We start from the raw sequence: 18850 nt of genomic DNA on the forward strand, positions 1-18850 counted from the left end.
TCAAGTCCTTGGTTAATATTTTATGGTTGCATTAGGTAACATTTAAATTCCTCCTTGGTGAACAAAAGTGGTTAATATTGTTGGTGATGATAATGAAGTGACTTGTACACACATATTTCGTGAAACCAATTAGGTTGCTAATAGTTTGGCTAATTAGCATGGATGTTTTGTTAGCTGAAGATATCTATATTTTTTCAGGATCCTCCTCAATGGATTTAATTAGCTTTATTTGTTGATTTGTTAGCAACTTCTTTCTTTAGAAATTTTTAGTTTTGACTTTAGCCTCTTTTATATATAAAAAGGATAATACTTCAGTAAGTAATTACGAGTAAAATCATTGAATCATTGCATATTAAAAAAAATTGTTGAAGAAATACAAACTCTTAAATGGATCATAATATCTTGAGACATTATTCATTGGCTTTCGACCCAAGGATATACGCACAAAAAATATTTTAATTCATCAACACTAATAAATCTATAGTCACTCACAAATGAGTCTTACTAAGTTACTGATGAGGTTTTTCGCAAACCTATCACTTGGCAAGTGAACCAAGTTTCGAAGTAGTATTTAAAGATCGTCCTCAGGGATTTGAGTGATTAGTAATTCTTACTCTAATGATTTATAAGAAAATGATGTTCAATTTGCGGATGAATGATGATAAATTAAAACAATACAGTAAAACAAACGTAGTAAGGATGATGATTAAGAAACAAGGATTGGTTCGGAAGCACTTGCTAACTCATAGATCTTCTTAAAATAAATGCTATTCTAATTCCATTATTTCCACGTTCATTAAGTAATCCAACAAGATTCCTCAAGGTTGAATCCTAAAGTCATTAAGCTCAAAACATGATTCCTCTATGTTTTGAGTTCAACACTTCGCATTAAGAACAAGAACTTGAACAATGTGACTAACCAAATCAAGTCTATCCCTAGAACAAGAATTGATTAGGTGCAAGATTCAGTTCGGGTTTTCAAAAACGTTTTCCAACTGGATTCAAAAACCAAAAATTCATACAACGGGTGATCAAGCCGATATAAGCATTAAGTAAAGAATCATACACAAATAATGAGATTAAAATGCATATATTTAAGAAGGAGAAGAGTTAGTAGTTACATCCAACCAATCCTCAATGAAATTAGCCACTCATGGCCATTACAAATTCTGCAGCAAATTCCATAAGAGAGTACAAAGTTGCCGATGAAAAACAGAGGTTTTGGGAGCTCCTGTACGTAACTCCCTAGCTGCAGCCCCCCAATCAGTTTCCCTTCAGCTGTAGTCTCCAATCAATGTATATACAGCTGTTTTTGCATTATTGGTTCAATTAGTGGTTTTTCCACTAATGATTGTCTCCTTTTTCCTTGTTTGTTTCTCCTTGTCTCTCTTTTTTTTTAATTGAGTGCTCCTGTGCTTCTTGTTTCTTTCCTTAATTTTGTGCCCCCACTGTTTCTTTCTTTTCCTTTATTTATATCAACTTTAAAATAGGGGCAGAAAAGTGATTTTTATCTCCACAGCTACAGCTGTAGATTCACAGCTATAGCTCCAACTTTCTGGACCCTTTTCAGACTTCCACAGCTCGAGCTCCAGATTCACAGCTCGAGCTTCAGCTTTCCAGATTTCCACAGCTCGAGCCCCAGATTCACAGCTCGAGCTCCAGATTCACAGCTCGAGCTCCAGATCTACAGCTATAGCTTCAAGTCTCTGGAACTTCACAATTTCTCCCCAAATTTTCACAGCTCGAGCTCCAGATCCACAGCTATAGCTGTGGATTTCTGCCTAGCCAAAAAATTCTGCAAAAATATGAGGAAATTCCTTAAAATTGCTACTACTCCTCTACTCTTATAATATAACTTAATTATTTAAATAAAAAGAGTGAAATAACATACATATTATCTCTAATTACCCAAAAAGAGTGCCAAAAGTTGAGTGCAAAACAAGCCTAAAAATGCACTCAACAACTACCCCAACTTAATCTCTTGTTGGTCCCCAACAAGATACCAATCAAAAACCAAAAAGGTTACTTCCTACCATAAGATTTCTTCTATATCAACAATAGGTAAACACTCAATCAATTCACCATCAAAAACCAATTTCTACTCACTGAGGTGCCCACAACAACAACCATGCCCAAACACAAAAATTGCAAGGCAAATCATAGCATGAACATTACAAACCAATATCTGAACATACTCTCTCAACAATGGCTCTCCAGGGTGAGTGTTTCTCTCAAGTCCATTCATCATTTCTATGAACATAAGCATTGATATCATCTCTTCAGTACTACTCTTTGAGAGAAATTAAGGATCACGAGGACTTTTTTTTTTTTTTTTTTTTTTTGGAAAGTTGAGGGTTGACTGAAGCTTGGTTAACAAAGGAATGTGGTTTTTCAGATTAACAGGGTTTAAACTCAAGAGAGTAAAATGAACATGAACCAAACACTCCACTTTGCTCACTCTAAATATTCAACTCCAACCAGATCTCTCAGCCCAAAATCTTCCTCTAATTACACACCCTCTTTCCTTAAGGTTCTTTGCCTAGATTTCAAGAGGTCTCTCTCTCTTTTAAGACTTTTTGTACAGGTGCTTGCTTATTTTGCTCTTGATTTGATTTTATTTTATTTTATTTTATTTTTTTTATTTTTTTATTTTTTTTTTTGATTTTTTTGATTTTTTGATTTTTTGATTTTTTGATTTTTTTTTTTTTGATTTTTTTTTTTTTTTTGATTTCAAAATAATGATAGAATGAAAATAACAAGCACACTTGAATGTGAACAGAGAAAAATGATGGAGGGGTGACTCTTCCCTTCAACTTGCATTGGCTTACTTTCCCCATTTTCTTTCCACTTGGCAATTCTTACCAACTACCCCAACTTAATCCCCAATTCATTTTCATTTACTCTCAAGAATTTGGTCAGAGTGATGAGTTGGTATTTGGGAAAGGTTTAAGGTGATTTGAAGGTTAAGGCTCAAACAGGTTTTGAAGAATAGATTCAATTCTGGCTGGCTGTTTGGTTCTAGGCTTAAAAAGATTTCAGTTATTTACAATGGAATGCCTTGATCCTGTCCAAAACTTCTCACAAGAGCAATCATTCAAGATTCAACCAATGCAAACACATATACCATGATGATGGCTCTCAAAAGTGAAAAAATATATATGCACTGTTTGGTCTCTCACTCACCAGCTTGGCTAAGTGTTCAGTTATTGATTTTTCATGCCATGCTAATCAAATAACTCACAATTTCATGATTAAACAAAGTTGAAAGAGTGTTACCTCAAAACAAGCCGCAAAACAAGCTATTCTTGAGTGAATCAAAAGATGTGTTTTTACTATTGTTGATCTAAAATCCATCTCATTTAGTTCCTTTCAACAAACAAATTTTTTTTTTTTTTTTTTCACAAAAAGTATATAAACCACCAGATAGTTCAAACAGTTAACAAAACAAAAACTAAACAACTAGAATTTAAAAAAATGGCATAAAATTAAAGTTAAACTCCTCCTTTTCATCATTGCTTGCTCATGCTCTTGCTCCCCACCATGAAGTTGTTCACCTTGATCTCCTTGATCTCTACCCCCTCCAGAAAATATAGGACTGTCCCCAGGCCAGTTCAGATGGTGGTGGTGAGGTTGGTGCATCGGGGATTTTATGAGTGGCTTTAGAACTTCCATTTGAATTGCCACCTTTTGAACAAACTATCTGAAAATTTTACAACCAATTCTTGCAACCAAGTTAGTCTACAAGTTGATCATACAAACACAATATAATTCTTCATGGAGCATAAGGAATGATCAATAAACATTGTAACATGTGAAGCACTAAAGTTATTTCCAAGCCACCAATAAACAAGCAAATATTTCTTATTTGCTTCCATGATCAATGATTTCACACTTTGGATAAAGAACACAAATTCACTCACGCATTTAACCAAACACATGGTTTACATGAGAAAGAAAAGCAAAATGCAGGTGAATTGTTGCCATGCAAGGTTTACATTTCTTCACAAAAATGAACCATTTCAGTGATCACCTTTTTCAAAGCTTTCATTGTGTTCAAATCAAATACTTTTCTCATTCAGGCAATTCTTCAAACACAACATAGGCAGAAAATGAGAAGGATCATGCATGTGCAATATTGAAGAATCAAACACCCAAACTCATGCAATTCCACATTGGTGTACTTCCAAATCAATCAAAAAGTTCATAAATGATGAAAGATTATGAGAAAGATTCAAAGAGATGAAGAGCTCACAAATACGAAGATCATTGGAAGAAGGAAGAAAGATGAAGACTCTACCTTGAAATCCCAGCAAAAAGATGAGTGCTTTGGTGTTTTAGTGTGGAATGACTAAGGAAAATGGGGATCTTAATGAAGAGATAATGAGAGGAGGAATTGATGAAAAGGGATATGAAGAGTGGGGAGATGGAGAGTGTTCGTGAGTGGAGGAAGTAAGAAATGAAAAGGTGGAGGGAAAGTGGTTTTATCACGCATTTTGAGTCCCAAGATTTCAGAGTTGGCACCAGAGACTTGGCGCTTTAGCTGTGAAAGCCAGCGCTTGAGCGCTGGAGTTGAAACACCTCTCCATATGCTCCAGAGAGTTGGCGCTATAGCGCTGAGAATGGACGCTTGAGCGCTGGAAATTTAACATGAACAAGGAGGCCAACAGAGAGTTGGCACTAAGGCGGTAGCAACTGGCGCTTGAGCGCTGGAACTTTCTTAAGCAATGGTGCTGGAACAGAAAGTTAGCGCCTTAGCTGCAGATTTTGACGCTGCAGCTGTGAAATTTTGAGATCAAGGCTGAGCTCCAGAGAGTTGGCGCCATGGCTGTGGAGTCTGGCGCTCCAGCTGTGGAATTTTCACCTACAAATTGGCTCAAACCGAGACTTGGCGCTAAGTGAAAACTGGCGCTGGAGCGGTGAGATTTTGGACACAAAAATGACAGAATTTGGTCATGTGGTCTTCATGAAAGTTGTAGCTGTGGATGTTAGCTGTGTAGTCGTTTTGGAATCACTCAAAAACAAGGTCTATAACTCCAGATATGACTGTTTTAGTGAACATGGGTCAGGCTGCCAGTGTGAGTTAAAACTGTTGCGGTTTTTAGAATATTTAACACAGTAGATGAAGGAATTTGAAAATGGCTTCTTCATAAAAGTTATAGTATTTTCTCTTATCTTTCTATTGACATAAAGTTTGTATCATTTGGATAACCACAGATAGAGTTATACCCCAAAAACCAAGGATTGACAGTCAGCCCAGCGAAAACGATTTTAACATGTACTTAGCCAAAATCCATTATAACACCACAACAAACATTGAACCAAACCTCTCTATGCACAAATATCTTTCACTCCACACTCCAAATCATTAAACTACTTACAAACCCCACATAAACAAAGATATGTAAAACATATAAACATACAACATATTAAACACACACACAAAAACAAAATGACATCCAAAATCTTAACTCACAACACATAAACAAAACTTACTAAACCAGAAATGTTGAACATATTAAAAACACAACATGCAACTCATCAAACACAATCATCCTAAAATTAAGCAACTCTATGAAATTAAAACAAAAACATGCTAATTTAATGTCCTTAGCTTGACAATCCTGTTTGTTCATGGCTCCTTTAATTGTGTGCTTGTGGTGAATCTCTCAATCTCACCACCCAAATAATGGTTGAGCCTCTGACCATTAACTAACCAATTCCTTCCAGAGGCAGGATCTTCAAGTTCAATGGCTCCATAGGATTTGACAGATTTAATTGAGAAAAGACCTGACCACTTAGATTTGATCTTCTCAAGGAAGAGTTTCAACTTGGACTTAAACAACAATACCTGCTGGCCAGGCTGGAAGTTCCTATTCAGAATCCTCTTGTCATGGTACATCTTGGCTTTGTGCTTGTAGGACTTAGAAGACTCATAAGCTTTCAATCTCCTTTCTTCCCATTCATGCAATTGAAGCTTTCTTTTCTCTCTTGCTGCCTTCAAATCATAATTTAAGGCCTTCAAAGCCCCAAATGCTTTATATTCCAATCCCACTGGCAGATAACAAGCTTTACCAATGACTTTTTCCAACTCTTCATTAGAGATAGACAAAGCCTTCTCTAGTGGCGATGAGCTCTTGAAATCATTTTGAGTTTCTAAGTGCACATCATCTAATGCATCAATTCTGAAGCAATCTTTGAGACCTTTTGGAAACTTTGTTGTTTCAAATACATTGAAACTCACTTCCTCATCTTGGACCCTCACCTTCAGCTTTCCTTCATCCATGTCAATGAGAACTCGAGCTGTCTTCATAAAGGGTCTGCCCAGAATCAATGGAACCTCCACATCTTCTTCCATATCCATCACTACAAAATCAACTGGGAACATGAACTTGTCAACCTTTACAATCATATCTTCCACTATACCATGTGGATGCTTGATGGACCTATCTGCCAACTGCAAGGTCATTCTTGTAGGTCTCACTTCCACTTCTCCTATTTTCTTCAGCATGGATAAAGGTATCAAGTTAATACTGGCTCCAAGGTCTAAAAGTGCCTTACCCACTAATAGATTACCAATTGATACAGGGAGAGTGAAACTGCCTGGATCTTTGGACTTCTGAGGTAGAGACTTTTGTATAATGGCACTGCATCCTGCCTCAAGCTCCACAGTCTCTTCTTCAAAAATTCTTTTCTTCTTAGTTAACAATCCCTTCATGAACCTAGCATATGTAGGCATTTGTTCCATGGCTTCAGTGAAAGGAATATTAATCTGCAGCTTCTTGATGATATCCAGAAACCTTGCAAATTGTCTTTCCTTCTCTTTCTTAGATGGGGCATGAGGGTAAGGTAAGTCTTTAATAGGAACAGTGGAAATGACTTCCTTGCCCTTCTTTTTATTTTTCTCCTTCTCAACTTCATTCTTCTCTTTTATTTTCTCACTATCTACACCCTCATTTTTATTGCTTTCTCCCTCATTCTTCTCAATCTCTTCCTCAACCCCCCTCAATTCAACATTTTCTTTCTTTTCATTTTTCTCACTTACCCCAACATCACCACCTACCACCTTTCCACTTCTTGTTGTTATGGCTTGGCAATACTCCTTGGGGTTGGTCTTGGTGTTGGCTGAAAATGGGCCTTTAGACATGTCAGCTAATTGTTTAGCTAGCTGACCCACCTGCACCTCCAAGTTCTTGATGGATGCCTCTGTATTCTTCTGGTTGTTCATAGATACCTGCATGAACTGGTTCAGAGTATCCTCCAACTTGCTGGTTCTTTCATGCATAGAAGGATAAGCAGGCTGGTGTTGCTGTTGTTGTTGTGGTGGTGGCCTATTGGATGATCCAGCTTCATTCCTCCATCCATATCCTTGGTTGTTATTGTTGCTTCTCCAACCTTGATTTCCCTGCATATAATTGTTAGTGTTATAATTACGGGAATTAAAATTACCTCCTTGTTGTTGGTTCCCCACATAGTTGACCTCTTCTTCATTTGGAATTTCTGAACAGTGACCATTAGGATGATCTCCTCCACAAAAATCACATTTTAAAGAAGGTTTTTGTTGGGTTGAAGAAGAAGCAATAGCATGAAGCTGTTGCGGAATCTTGGCCATTTGCTTAGTCAATGCTTCGATCTGTTGAGACAGCAGTTTGTTCTGAGCAAGAATTGCATCATTAGTGTTAAGATCGAGAACTCCTCTTTTATGAGATTGATGTCTCCCATGCTCTGCTTGGTGATCAGAAGATGCCAGAGATTCTATGATTTGAGTGGCTTCCTCTGGACTCACAGTCATCATGGTGCCACCAGCTGCTGCATCTAATAACATCTTCACCTCAGGCTTGATTCCATTCACAAAGAAATTCAGTTGAGCTATATCTTCAAACCCGTGGTTAGGACATTTCCTGAGCAATGACTTAAATCTCTCCCAGGCTTCACAAAATGGTTCATCTACACCTTGCCTGAAAGTAGTAATTTCTGACTTGGCCTTAATATACTTGGATGAAGGATAGAATCTATTTACAAATTTGTTTTCCACATCACCCCAGCTTGTCAAACTTTGATTTGGGTGAGATTGTAACCAAATTTTAGCTTTTCCTGTTAGAGAAAATGGAAACAATCTCAAATACACAGCTTCCTCATCACCTCCAGGTATTCCCATTGTTCCACATAACTCATAAAAATTTGAAAGGTGTGAGTATGGGTCTTCATGGTCAAGGCCAGCAAATTGTTGTGAGCTAACCAAGGTAAGGAAGGCAGGTTTCATCTCCATGGCTCTAGAAGTGTTTGGAGCTGCAATGCTAGAGAAATGTCTAGGACCCTGTTGTTGTGCATAATCACCTAGGGTCCTTCTGGGAGGCCTAGTTGGTCCATTTCCACCATTATTATTTCCTGTTCCGTCTTCAGCCATTGGTTGATTTGATGAAGTAGAAGAACTTGGAAAATCCTGCTGTTGTTCTAAGATTCTCTCTAACTGTCTCAGCCTTCTTGTTCTGCTATTATTCCTCCTTGCTGTTCTTTCAATTTCAGGGTCAAAATGCAATTCTTCAGCTGGAGTTTTTCCTCTCATACAATTTTAAGAAATCTGCACAGGAAGGTGAATCCACAAAACACAACAAGACAAATATCTCTATATTGTAGCTATTCACAAAATGGATTATCTACACAATTGCAAAATCACAAGATTAAAAATTACTAATTAGCACCAAATCCCCGGCAACGGCGCCAGAAACTTGATGGTGTTTTTCGCAAACCTATCACTTGGCAAGTGAACCAAGTTTCGAAGTAGTATTTAAAGATCGTCCTCAGGGATTTGAGTGATTAGTAATTCTTACTCTAATGATTTATAAGAAAATGATGTTCAATTTGCGGATGAATGATGATAAATTAAAACAATACAGTAAAACAAACGTAGTAAGGATGATGATTAAGAAACAAGGATTGGTTCGGAAGCACTTGCTAACTCATAGATCTTCTTAAAATAAATGCTATTCTAATTCCATTATTTCCACGTTCATTAAGTAATCCAACAAGATTCCTCAAGGTTGAATCCTAAAGTCATTAAGCTCAAAACATGATTCCTCTATGTTTTGAGTTCAACACTTCGCATTAAGAACAAGAACTTGAACAATGTGACTAACCAAATCAAGTCTATCCCTAGAACAAGAATTGATTAGGTGCAAGATTCAGTTCGGGTTTTCAAAAACGTTTTCCAACTGGATTCAAAAACCAAAAATTCATACAACGGGTGATCAAGCCGATATAAGCATTAAGTAAAGAATCATACACAAATAATGAGATTAAAATGCATATATTTAAGAAGGAGAAGAGTTAGTAGTTACATCCAACCAATCCTCAATGAAATTAGCCACTCATGGCCATTACAAATTCTGCAGCAAATTCCATAAGAGAGTACAAAGTTGCCGATGAAAAACAGAGGTTTTGGGAGCTCCTGTACGTAACTCCCTAGCTGCAGCCCCCCAATCAGTTTCCCTTCAGCTGTAGTCTCCAATCAATGTATATACAGCTGTTTTTGCATTATTGGTTCAATTAGTGGTTTTTCCACTAATGATTGTCTCCTTTTTCCTTGTTTGTTTCTCCTTGTCTCTCTTTTTTTTTTAATTGAGTGCTCCTGTGCTTCTTGTTTCTTTCCTTAATTTTGTGCCCCCACTGTTTCTTTCTTTTCCTTTATTTATATCAACTTTAAAATAGGGGCAGAAAAGTGATTTTTATCTCCACAGCTACAGCTGTAGATTCACAGCTATAGCTCCAACTTTCTGGACCCTTTTCAGACTTCCACAGCTCGAGCTCCAGATTCACAGCTCGAGCTTCAGCTTTCCAGATTTCCACAGCTCGAGCCCCAGATTCACAGCTCGAGCTCCAGATTCACAGCTCGAGCTCCAGATCTACAGCTATAGCTTCAAGTCTCTGGAACTTCACAATTTCTCCCCAAATTTTCACAGCTCGAGCTCCAGATCCACAGCTATAGCTGTGGATTTCTGCCTAGCCAAAAAATTCTGCAAAAATATGAGGAAATTCCTTAAAATTGCTACTACTCCTCTACTCTTATAATATAACTTAATTATTTAAATAAAAAGAGTGAAATAACATACATATTATCTCTAATTACCCAAAAAGAGTGCCAAAAGTTGAGTGCAAAACAAGCCTAAAAATGCACTCAACAGTTACAAAAAATATATATAAGAAAATTCAACTATTTAGATTTACTCGGCCCAACATGCTCAAAAATAAGTTCCATTAAATTGAACTCAAAGAATAGAAGTGTTCATAGTCTGAAATATAACAAGTTTACATGTCCTTATGCAACTCAAAATTTTGATGGAATCATTTTTTAAAACCTAATAAGCCTTTTTTTTCATATTTTAAAGTGACTAAAATAAGACCCCAAAAAAAAATAGAGAGATTAAATTCAAACTTGAAAAATTCTTAAGAGGTCAAAAATATATTTTACCCAATGTAATATCATGTTAAACAAAATAATATATTCAACAAAAAAATTATGTATTAAGTTAAAAAGTTATATGATTAGTACATAATTATTTACAAATTACACTCTTTAAAAATCTATAACATTAGATCAGAAATATAACTTAAATTCGTTCTTAAAACTATCTTAAATTGGAAAGCCGTCAGAAGTTGGTTGAAAATGAATGAGGTTAGTGAAACGGGATGGGGTTTTGAACACTCGTATGGAAGAGTCGGTGAGAAATATGAATCCATCTCACCCTATACACTATACAGAGGGGTTCATGGTTTATTCAATGGATCATACTGATTTCATTGGTATGTTATGATGACCAAAAAAATACACTGAAATGGTTGAAGCCCCTAGTATTAAAGTGTGTTGATTGAGCTACGCATTGGGAAGGAATCCAAGTATAAGATATGAAGATTTGTCATGGGACCATGTACAAGTCTAAAGAAAGAGTGAATAGGATATGGGAAGCAGTGAGTTGCGACTAGTCACTGCGTCTGCATGCAGGCTTTTGGATCGATCGCAGGCTACCTTTGTTTAGTACACACACATTGCTGCTTATCAGTAATGTACACTTCACTTTATATGAGATATCAGTAACCATCATATATAATAAGTATCAATTTAAGACTCTCTACGTATTATTTTAACTCTCCTTGTTAGGTCGATCATCAATCATCGATCATACTAATTTACTTCGTATACGAGATATTGTGAGCCACGTTCACATCATTGTTTTGTTGGGGTTTAAATGCATTGTAACAAAATAGTAGGACTTTAATGTCACGTGACATCGAGAATTTATTTGTTCTTAAACAATATGGTACTATTATTTTACACACTCCATTCAAATATTGCTTTGTTGGCATCTTTATATTTTCCGAAATCAATTCTGGAGATATAATTAATGATAAAAGTATACCACAAATAGATATAACAATGTATACCTAGAATTTATAAGCAAGAGTCATCCCATACATTCTCAACTACATCAAATATTAGTCGGAGACAATCCTTTAATTAAATTATTAATATATATTTAAAAATATTATATTTTGTATCCAAATTTTATATATTGAATTCAATATATTTATATTTTATTTTATATTATATAATAATAATTATTAATTTATATTTTTCAAGAAAATTTTTCGCAATAATCTAAAATCTTGGATTCGTTATTGGTAACTATTACGGCACCACGAAGAATAGGTAACAAAAGATGCTTTTCTTATATATTCAAATTAGTAGGGCGAGATTATAGTTAAGAAAATGGGTGAATAGATAACCTAACTTCTCTTTTATATATATATAAAACTTATGTGTTTTTAGTACATGGAAAATTCACGGTTTTGATTTTTTATTTTTCCTGAATCTTTAATTTTTATCCCTCGAATGGAAAATCATTATTTTTGAACTATAACACTTGTTAATTATTTATGTTTTAACAAAAGATCAAGTGATAATGTTAAATGACATTTACTTGTATATGTGATATTATATTAATATGTGACACTTTAAAATATATGTAAAAAATTAAAATAAATATTATTTATCTATTTTAAAGTGAATATTGAAACTAAAATTAATGATTTTATATTTAGAATGGGTGAAAATAGATTGTTTTTACAATAACTAAAACTAAAATTTACTTATTTTCATGAACTCAAAATAATTGTTTATTTTCATTAATTGTTAAATGAATTGTATGAAAAGTTAAGTGACTAACATAAGTGATATCAATGGTGTCGGTGCTACTATATCAATATATGATACCTCTAGAATTTTTCATTATGTATAAAATAAATAAATATTATTTCTATTTTAAAATGAACATTAATTAATATTGGGACTAATGATTTTTTGATTTTGAATAGATGAATGTGTGTATGTACACACACAACATATATATATATATATATATATATATATATATATATATATATATATATATATATATATATATATATATATATATATATATATATATATGTGTGGATCAAGATTAGTTGGTACTATGATGCCAAATTAGTAAAATAATATTTTTAATAATTTTTATACTAAATGCAAATCTAACCATTGTGTTTTATGATATTACTAATTAAATTAAAATAAATAAAAAAACACATTTAATTATAAAATCATATCATTTTATTTTAACACATAAAATGATATTTAGAATATATGTAAATATTTATTATTAAATAATATATCAAGAAGAGTTCAAAGTCTAAATCATTTAAAATTTAATATACATGATAATGAATTTTATATCATCAAATACAACAATTAAATCAATTGAATTTACATTTGATACAATATTATTAAAAATATCCTTTCACTACTTTGATATCATTGTGTCAATAACATATCTTGGCCCAAAAAATACAGGCACACACGCATATTACAATGGTCAAACTCAATTTAAATAATTAGTTAGAGAGATGGTACTAGGCAAATAGAAAAACGTAATAATATAGCAAGAAAACATTTTAAAAGGATTGTTTTGGAAGTGCCAACATGTTTGTAAAAAAGTTTTTTAGAAGTGTTTAATATAATAAGAGACCCATAACTACACTGTATTTGGTAAAATGAAAGAAATGTGCAATATTGTAAATTTTAATTATTGTCTTTTAGTAATAATTATTTACATATATATACGGTGTTTGAGGTGTGTTGTGGGACTTTGAGAGTTTAAAGACTCTCAAGAGTTTTTTTTTTAAATCTCTAACTAGAGGTTTAGTTGACCTGATGGGAGGAAGTATTTAAGATTTGCATTGATACTAAGCCTTATAAGTTAATGTTCTCTATATTTTAAGAGATAAACTAAAGAGAAGTATTCTTGGTTTGTGAGTTTTCTTCTTCTCTAAACTTTTTCTACATTGGAAGATTTTTTCCTTGGAATAATTGATGTGTTTGTGTGCTTTGATTTAGGTCCCTAATGAGCTGAACCAAAGTGTTTGGTGTAGAGTTCTTGTACTCGAAGCTTAAAGCAATGTCTTTATTTCTTTCTTCCTCACTAGCAATTTTCATTTCTCCCTCATCATTTCACACTCTAACAAGTCCTTCTTCCAACCTAATTTTTGTTATAGAATAGAAAATTTGAACATATCTTTTATAACTCATTTTTTTTCAACAAATTATAGTTATCTCTTGCATTGACCATTCATCTGAATCACACTCAGTCATAGTAAATATTTTTCTTTTAGTGTATTTTAACTAATCACCTTCTGATTTTGTCATCATCTTTAGTAAATGACTCCCATGAAATACATCAATAATGAAAGTGTACGAACACATATTTTGGTTCCACAAAAAATTAATTTAGTAAAAAATCAACACCTTATTGTTATTGCAAATTCAAAGAAAACAACATGATAGAAAAATTAGATTAAAACGACCTACCTTTACTAATGCACCCCACAATAAACATTTACATGAGATGTTGGCAACAACATACTTATACGAAACTACAATAACAACACAATATTATAAGCTTTAAAATCCCTATTCGTTGTGTCCAACTACAAAAAAAAAAAAAAAAGAAAAAAAAAAAGACAATGATAAGATTTTTCTTGCTTCACAAACATGCCCATACCAACTAAGAAAGAGAAGAAACTTTATCATCAAAGATTCTTCATTTCTTTCCTTTTAAATCATTAATTGACATGTCATTATCTACAAAACTAAATATATTATCATCACGTAGATTTAATAAATTTATTTCACTTACACTTAATAGTGTTAGAAATAAACTAACAGATAAATTAAAAATGATTAAAAAAATGTAAGGTTATTATTTTTAAACTACAAGAAAGACGAAATAAGTGAAATTATAAAGATTAAAAAATATTTAAACTTTTATTTTATTTTATATAACTTTAGGGATTAAGTTAGTATTTTAATTTTCAAAAAAACATTTATTATTATTTTTTATTTTTATCTAAATTAACACTAACAAGTAACAACGTTAATAAAATCAGACAAAATATTAGTATTTAACTTTTTTGAAAATTATATGATAGATCAATATTTTTTTTTCTTTTGTGGATTCATATAATTATGTCATGTTATTTTGAAGAGTTAATTATGTTTAAATTCTTCATTAAATAACATCATGTTAATTAATTTTATTAGTTATCGAACTAAAAATAATTTTAAAACTTGTGTTAAATAATCTATAAAATATTTATTAAACTACCAAATTTAATCGTAAGAATAAAATTGGTTTAATTTTGATACTACATTGAAATTAATCCACACCAAAATCACATATTATTATGGTTAGTTTGAATGACTTTTGTAATGAATTTATTTAACCCAATTTGCCCTCACTAGTAAAAAAAACAAATTGCGCTAGATTTATTGTTTTTAAACAGAAGGATTTAATTGTTTTGAGAGTGAGTTGAGTTGACCTACATAATTTTAAAATAAAATAAGATGACCTACAAGTTAACTATAAAATAAATAATAAAAAACAAAAAAGAGTCATTCGAGTATAATATTTATTAATCTATCAAAACATTAATGAATGACAAAAAAGTTTAAAAGAAAAATAAATACAACACGATGAATTAATTTACTCAAGCCCAAAAAAGATGGATTAAAGTGAATTTTGAAAATAGTTAAAAACTCTAACCCATCTCACCTCATTAAGTTAACCAAATAAGGCGTATTTAGAAAATTTATAAGCAGAAGTTTCACATTGCATAGTAACAAATGTAGAAAATAATAATACGGCTTATGGTTTGACTTTCAAGTTAGTTCCAAAAACTTAACCGGCTCATTGGTTAGAAATACGAAATAATTCACTTTTTATTATGAAATTATATTCATCATCTTTAACGTGACATTTTCTTTACATAAGATTTAAACCTCAAATTTTATTTAAAATAATAAATTAAAATTTAGTATTACTTAAATTAATCATTTGTTAGCGGAATGTATATGTTAATGTCAGTGCATTATTACTATGCAAAAGTAGGTCTAAAAGTTTATGAAACTAACTTTTTTAAAAGCTTATATATTTGAAGTTTTTCATTTATAAAACATTTTATTTTTTTCTTAAAAAATAGTCCAATTTATTTCTTAAAATATCTAAAATAAATTAGCCAAAATATTTTATTAGTTGGAAGGATAAAATTAAAAGGTATATTTAGTTTCACAGTTAGAATAATAAAGCTTTAATTACAGTCAAAATATATTTTATTAAAATATAAATATTTATTTATTAATAGATAAAACTGATTTTTACTTAAAATTTAAGTTTGACTAAAAGTAATAAAAAAAACAAAAAATAAATAAAATTGGACACCTATGATAGCTAGCTATTTGACACTTATAAAAGAGAGAGAGAGAAAAATTACTAGGATGATAAGTGACATAATTTGATAGAAAAAGAAAGATGAAATAATTATTGATAGGGAGTATAGAATTGTTGGGTGTCCAAATATTAGTATCGTAAAACAAATATATAAGAAATAAAACATTATTGATTTTGAAAATTAATGTGAAAATATTTTTGAAATTAATTAAAAACCCCTTTAATTTCATTTTTGTCAAACACATTTTGTTTTGAACATTGTATTTGAAAACCAAAAACTACACTCACAATCATTCCAAATGATATTAAATTAGTTAATTTTAATTTTAATATCATAATTAAAAAGCTAATCCAAAAAGACTATAAAATTAAATGATAATTATATTTAATGATAGTATTCATAAATTAATAAATAAATTATTCTACCAATGGAGATGATTTATAATGTTAGTAGTTTAATATTAATTCTTATGAAAAATGAATACATGATTCGATAATAAATTAATAATATATATAAGTAAAATTATCAATTAGTATATTTAAAAATAAGCTTTCAGTTTAATAAATCAAAATATTATTTTGATTTATTTATATTCCATATAAATAAATCAAAATAATATTTTAATTTTTTTACATATAGGAACAAAAGTAGAAACTTTTAGTTAAGTGAAAAAAAATATATAAAGTTTTGCTGTTACAAACTTATTTTAAAGAAAAAATAATTTATTTGTAAATTATACCGACATTACTTGAGGATTTGCGAGATTTTGAAAGATTGAAAATAAATCCTTGTGTTTTTAATTGTTACAATAATTACTTGAATTATTTGAAAATATGACACTAACACCTTTTTAGATATCATATTAATTCTTGAATTGTTTAAAAATATAGCATTATATTTTGTATAAAATATTATTATAAAGATTAAAAGTATAAAAACGAGTATAATGTGAGAAAATTAGAGTGATATTAATTAAAAAATAATGGTAGAAATGTTTAGTAGGGAAAAAATAATGGAAGAGGGCATTAAACCTGCAACCACCAAAGAGTCAGTGTGGCAGCTATGGCCTATGGGTGTAATTGATATTGGGATGTGGATCCCTTTCAGTGCAGATTTTGTAAAACTCAGACTGCAGTGCTGTAATGTTCATGATTCAGCCTTTCAATTTATTATTAATTCATGAAAGAAGAAAATATGAATATGATTGTAGTATTTGAGTTAGAAGTTAGAAGTTAGAAGCTCCAGCAGTAGCAGTAGGACCAACTTCTTAAGTATTTGTCAGTTAACCATCTCCATTTCTCTTTCTCCCTCACTTCACTATGCTACACACAAACATTCTATATTTAGACGTGTCATGTGCCAATATGAAATTTTAGTCAATTATTCATATCATGTGAAATGGTTAATTAATTTCTTAAAAATATATAAGTAATTAAAAAAAATTACATAATAATATATTTTAAATATATTTAAATATTTTTTTTTAATTTTTAAATATAATTAAATTTCAACTATTTTTACTTCATTTAATGATATTCTTCCTAAAATACATATTTTTTAATGCATGACTTTGTATTATTTTTTTAAAAAAAATTTATAATAAATATAATTTTAAAAAAATATTACGAGATTAGTAAAATTTAATATAGATAACAAATTTTTTTAATATATGAAATGATGTTTTTTGAGTAGCTTTAATTGAGCCCATTTGTTGTGACAAGTCACAATCCATTAACATAATCATGTTAGTTGCGGGTAAAAAATGAATATGACAGGCCTACATATAAAAAGTTGGGTGTAGTTAATTAATTAGTGAGGTAAATCTTCCCTAGCACTTGTGGCACGATTCGAATTTCAAGACATGATAGTTAATTAACGCGACCCTTCTGTTCCCCCATCGATAGAAAGGTAAACCCCTTCCTATTCTTTCCCAATTTGATTCTTCCAATTGAATCCTTCTAATTCTAACACAAGAAGCAAGTATGTACACATACATAACTGCATGCCCTTGCCCCCACACCACACCCAGTTAAAGCAAAAGCAAAAGCAAATTTATTTATTCATTAGCCTTCGCTGCCAGATCAGGGAAAATCAGGTACGCATTGTTTTAACCACAACACACTTAAATGTGCTAGATACCCTTCATGATGCATGATGAATGATGCCAGACTTGTGGGTATGTGGACCATAATAGGACTTCCCAACCAGGAATTTCGCCCTGATACAGGTTAGTGTTAGTCACTCCCTACTTCTCCAAACACATTGCCTTTTCCTTTCTATTTTTTTTCTTCTCTATCATCAACATACCTCATCATTTTCAACTATCTGTATACTAAAGTCGTGATTATGCTCCCTTAAACACACAAAATTCTTTTAGGATTCTATTTAGAATCGATTGATTTGAGAATTTTTTTTCTTTCTAAATGGATGTCTAGAATAACTATAAATAGTCCAGAACATTTAAAGATTGTAACTTATCTCCCAGAAGTTATATATCAGTGTTTTTGTTTAGTTATATTAAAATTCTAAATTCTTTATAAGTTTCTTTCAAAAATGTAGTTTTAGAATTTAAAGGAATATATATCTCGAGCCTCAGGTATATAAGTAGAAAAAAGTTTATGTAAGTGACGAACTCAATTTGTGTTGATCGTCTTTGAATTCGAATAGTATAGTTTTAATTATATAATTATCTTTAAACTATTTGGTATATAATTAAAAAAGAAGAGTTGGTTAATTACGCATTATTGTATTGGCAGGATTGAAATGGGTGGTACGTGGTGGTGAGGATGCAAAGAGGGAGCATATAGTTAGAAGGAAGAAGAAAATAAGAGGCATTGATTCTGTGTTTTCTAGGCAAGTTTAGGCAATGGTTTTGTGTGTGTGAAAGGAGTGGAATGTGTAGGCATGGTGACAAATAAGAAATGCTAAAAGTAGCAGTGCTAGAGCTACACTAGACCTTGGACAAATAGTTCCAGCACCTAAACTTGGACCACCTTGAAAATCACACATTTAAAAGCAACCTACTTTTTTTGTTGGT

General features: G+C 31.6%; 1 protein-coding gene across 1 annotated transcript; it reads right to left on the minus strand.

The window, feature by feature from the left end:
* Positions 1–2299: 2299 nt before the first annotated feature.
* On the minus strand, positions 2300–8990 carry LOC145954575 (uncharacterized). The gene is made up of 2 exons (XM_083069132.1): positions 4298–8990; positions 2300–3700 (listed from the first exon to the last, which is right to left on the minus strand). Exon 1 carries the CDS (start codon positions 8561–8563, stop codon positions 5630–5632), a length of 2934 nt encoding a protein of 977 aa, XP_082925258.1. The 5' UTR covers positions 8564–8990; the 3' UTR covers positions 2300–3700; positions 4298–5629.
* Positions 8991–18850: the final 9860 nt, after the last annotated feature.

The sequence above is a fragment of the Cajanus cajan genome, chromosome 2 (assembly GCF_000230855.2).
Source record: "Cajanus cajan strain Asha chromosome 2, NIPB_CcT2T_4, whole genome shotgun sequence".
Lineage (NCBI taxonomy): Eukaryota > Viridiplantae > Streptophyta > Magnoliopsida > Fabales > Fabaceae > Cajanus > Cajanus cajan.

Bases quoted from the DNA above. Each gene is read 5' to 3' on its own strand.
- LOC145954575 (XM_083069132.1), bottom strand. From the start codon at position 8,563: ATGAGAGGAAAAACTCCAGCTGAAGAATTGCATTTTGACCCTGAAATT.